Consider the following 4,974-nt stretch of genomic DNA (forward strand, 5'->3'; position numbering starts at 1 on the left):
ATATATCACATATATATATATATATATCACACACAAACTAACTTATAGTTCGTCCACCGACAGCTCAAAATAATTTAGTTTTTTTTTCAAAATAATTTAGTATGTTATAGGAAAATATTAAAATCCTCACAATTTAAAGAGGATAGTTTATTTTTGTGTGACGAAAATGACAAAAATAACATTTAATCATATTTTTAAAAGTATCACGTTCTTTTTGCCAATATGATTATAATTAGTCAATGTAAGTTTCTATTAAGTTGAAAAATAATTTTTTCTAGGCAACTTAATTTTTTGAATTGTATCACTTTTGAAACAATATGTATATATGTATATATACGAACGGGATTGTTCAGTAGTTCCTTAAAACGTTGCTCAACGGATAGGCCTTTTTTTGGACGGATTAAAACGAAAATTGTGGCTACCCGGGGACACGAACGTAGCAGCTTTTCTAGAAGGGCTTTTCCTAAGAAGCCAGTAGCGCCGGTTAAAAGAATCACTGTTTCAGCGAAGAATACGTCAATTGAACTTCCCCTCGAATGATCTTCATCGTGTCCTGAATTGGTTTGTGCGTTCGTCGTACCCATTTTTGGTGTTTGTTTTAAACTCTACACAACTGTGAAAACATATTAGACAATAAATTAACAAGGCGGTCATTGCTATAATCTTTTAAGAATAGATATAAAGATGATCTTTTCTCAATTAAAAACTTTTGTTGGATTAAATAAGATGTCTGAGATAGAAGAGATCGTATAATGTATTTAAGGAGACATTTTTTTTTTAATATTAATTTTCAAAATTTTTTAAAACTATTATTTTTTCAATTTTTTAATTTTATTCATTAATATATGAATAAATAATAAATGAATGTTTATTTAAAAGAAAATTTATAGCTTTTTATGAAATAATATTTTAATTCATTATTTTGAATGATTTTTTTTTGTTGCCTATGTATAAAGAGTGCAAAAGTACATATATTTAGAGGCGATAAAATATTGTACTTGGAAACATGAAATAAGTCGCAAAGAAGTAATGTTATGATTGTTTTCTAAACCTCCGTCAAATTAGACTATATAAATGACGCTAGAAATGGCTGAATGATAACGACACTATACTCATTTAATTAAATAAAGGAATTAGTTTAATATGAAAATGTACAATAATTAGGGGAGACTGGAGACAGTTGCAACGGAGGTAAGTTGTAATAATGCATACATATATCTTTTAAATGATAAGAGATAAGATGATCATATGAAGAACAAAAATAATCGATATCGATGCCTGCATCTGCCTCATATCATCAATCGTGCGTGCGCCATATGTAAAAGAAGTTATATGTACTGTGCTCAGACAAGCCACGTAGATGTATAAATTTATGATTTTATACTTTTTTTGCTTTAAACTTTCAAATAAAATGCTTTTTATCATATTTTCATTTTATTAATTCAAAAATACGTTTTCTCAAGCTGTGTGCATATCTTTTTTTAAATATTTTTAAGTGATTTCAAATATATTCATATAAATTTTAACAACGGTTTGGGAAAATTATCATCGCTAGAGTATACAACAGAGTTGTAACACTATTATAATTAACAGTAAATGTTAAGAAGATCCCGCTCACCTCAAATTTTGATAAAAATACACTGTATTGATGTTTTCGCGTAAAAGTAAAAATTGACAAGAAAAAAGTGTCCCTCTGCTTCGTGAATCGAAATATTGTAAGTTAAAATTGACGACTATTCAGGTTAGGAAATCTGTCACAGCCACGAAATACTGAGATGCAAGCACGCGCTGAAGTTACATTTTCAAGCTCTAGGGCCACGTGCAAATATGTTATAATTCTTATTATAATAGATATTATTTATTGTATTACAAACACAAATTCATTACTTAAAAACAAATTATCTGTTCTGAAACACAAATTTTTGCTTTAAAAACACAAATTCACTATTTTGAAACAAATTCTCTCTACTCTAACATTCACTGCTTTTTAATAATAGATTTACTATTTTAAAAACAAAAATAATATAAGAAGATAATTTCTGTTTTAAAACAGATAATTTATTTTTTAAAACACTCAATTTATATTTTTTAAAGCAGTGAATTTGTGTTTTAGAACAGATAACTTGTTTCTGTTTTAAAAAACAAATAATTTGTTTTTAGAACTTGTTACAACTTTTTCTGGTTCTATTTCATTTTGCTCGGAGCAAGATTATAATTTTGATACTAATTTTGATATTAATTTTGATATTTTATATTTTTATTATATATTTTTATTATATATTTTTATTCATAAACAGCTTAAAATTACACATTTTTGCAAATAATACCATAAATCTAAAGTTGTTGTGTCATGTACATTAAAAGAAATATATGTATATTTATAAACATTGGTACAACTGTCCTCAGTCTCCCCTACAAAAAATAATTTTAATCTAAGTAATAAATCGATAAGAAAAATAAAAAGCTTTAAATATTTAAACTATAGAAATCAAAACCTTAAATGATCTGGCTGGATCTTAAGTGCTTGTATGATTCTTGTGTGAATTTATATACTACGTATGTAATCCCTAGAAACGTGCGCCGAAATGATTTGACGAAATGATGATAATTCCCGACCGAGATAATATTTTTCGCGATAAGAATTAATTATTTACAGATTTTAATATGTTATTCAACATTATTAAGATCGTTTCGAAGATGCGAATAAGCATCAAATATTTGTTAAAATGCTATAAATAAAAAACTTTCTAAGATTTTGATCTTAATGATATCAAGAGCATGACTTTGAAAAAACTTTAAAAATTTTAACCTTCAATTGAACACTTTAGATCAGTACTGGCGGTACTGTAACTTTCAAGCTTTATCACAAAAAAGTACTTAATGAAAAATATGTTATATATTTATGTTATAGTATTTTGAAGAATTCTCGAGATAAGCTACAAAAATATGCAATAAAAAATGGTGATTTTCATTTAAAAAATCAATGTGATCTTGACCTGACTGTGGTAACGCCAACCAAGATCAAATTGAGATAATAAGATTAATAAATAGATTTTAAATCTTACAATTTTTATCTAAAGAATTTTTTTTATAACACATATTTTTCGAGACATTTAGAAGTATCAGTATTTTATATACACCCTGTATATATACATTTGTTATGCCCGTATACAATTAATAAATATAAATGCATTTTATTATTAAGTTGAAACTGCGAACACGTTCCTCAAGTGCTGTTTTTATAAATAGACTTGTGACTCCATTAAAATATTTATTATTTAATAGTTATACAAGCTCTTTGTTAACGTTAATTGAATTAATTTATTGTTATATTATTTAGCCTTCAGGGCCTGCATCTTTATTTATTTCTATTTACATTTGTTAAAGTTCGCACAAATTTTGTTCCTTAAATCTGACATTTGAAATTCTACTTGCCAGATATTTGGCTAATAAAATTTGCATATGCTCCATACAGAAGTCTTTACCCATAGCAGATTTCTCTGACATTTTCGAAAAAGATAAGTAGAATTATAATTTTCAGACTTTCGTTATTTATATGTATTTCGTTATTTATGTGCATTTCAAACGAGAGACATAATATTTCAAAAATGAGCAAAATTATAATTTATGTGACACTTCTTATGCATGTGTAAGTATTCATACATTAATTATGGTGTTCATATCCTTGACCCGAGATATCGTAACTTCCACCACATGTCTCGAATCGATATAATGGTGACGGTCATCAACCGACGTTGGAAAAAGCTTTTTATTAATATTTTACGCGCGAATATAGTTCTGTAGCTATGCGAAACGCTATGTGTGTTACTTACCTACTTTATTCAATATGACGTCACTTTACAAATCATGGCTGAATATTAGTAATAAGAATAATGTAATTAGTAATAAGAATAAAAGAAATCTGCAATGATAGAAATCGTAAAATTTATTTAAATTATTTCAACTGCGATATAACATGGTTAACGATTGGAATGATTTGTGAAGATTTTTATTTTGATAGCTTGCAAAGAGATTATTACAATTTCTTGCAAGTCTCTAATAAATCTTTTTTCTTACGACTTTTAATTTCAGAAATAGTTACACAATGTTAAATCGGGAGACTATCATAACTTTTAGGAAAAGAATAATAAATAATGCTAATGTGAATTGACACAGGTTGTTCATGTGTAGTAACGCATATATTAAATATAATAAATACAAATTTCCTTTGTATTGGATCTTCAATATGTAAGATTTAATCGTTAGAAAAAAATCCGTGATATTGTAAAATACAAGGAGAGAAGTTAAAAAGTTGAATCATCATTAAACATCAAAATAAAATTCTTCAATATCGTCTTTTGTATTTTGCCGAATATTCAAATCGTAGACATAAACGTTAGAAATTTAACTAAAATAACAAGTCAAAACGTGTAAAATAAACTTGGCCAAACAAAAATAAAATATATGTAAGTTAAAAATCACTAAAAATTTAAATTTAAATTAACGATAGTCCGTCAGATACAAAATAAAATTAAGATGTATTTAAATTAAGATGTATTAAAATATGAATATATAATTTATAAAAAAACATTAATTCTTCGTGATCAAATCATAATACAAGGGGTATAACAAATCAGTATAATTTTGTATCAATTCATTTTTTAATAAAAATCGCCTCTGAGATTAATTTTTTATTAAAGCTTCCCTTCTCGAAAATCAATGACTCTTATCTCAAATATTTTTATAGTATATTTGAAATTTTCCACAAGGACATATCTTTACGTGTGTGTGTGTGTGTGTGTGTGTGTGTGTGTGTGTGCGCGTGTGCGTGCGTGCGTGTGTGTGTGTGTGTGTGTGTGTGTGTGTGTGTGTGTGTGTAGTGTGTAGTGTGTAGTTAGTAGTTAGTTAAGTTAAGTTAAGTAAGTATAGTAGTAGTAGTAGGTAGGTAGTAGATATAATAATAATAATATAATA

The 4,974-nt window shown here is 26.7% G+C and overlaps 1 protein-coding gene across 1 annotated transcript in view; it reads right to left on the reverse strand.

Annotated features, from left to right (window-relative positions):
• The window catches only part of LOC105620157 (putative fatty acyl-CoA reductase CG5065), a 12,630-nt gene extending 12,046 nt beyond the window's left edge, over positions 1-584 (reverse strand). Inside the window, exon 1 of the mRNA XM_012201663.1 lies at positions 342-584. Coding sequence (XP_012057053.1) covers positions 342-584 — 243 coding nt within the window. The remainder of the gene's footprint in view (positions 1-341) is intronic.
• Positions 585-4,974: the final 4,390 nt, after the last annotated feature.

The sequence above is a fragment of the Atta cephalotes genome, assembly GCF_000143395.1.
Source record: "Atta cephalotes unplaced genomic scaffold scaffold00024, whole genome shotgun sequence".
In the NCBI taxonomy this organism is placed as follows: Eukaryota; Metazoa; Arthropoda; class Insecta; order Hymenoptera; family Formicidae; genus Atta; species Atta cephalotes.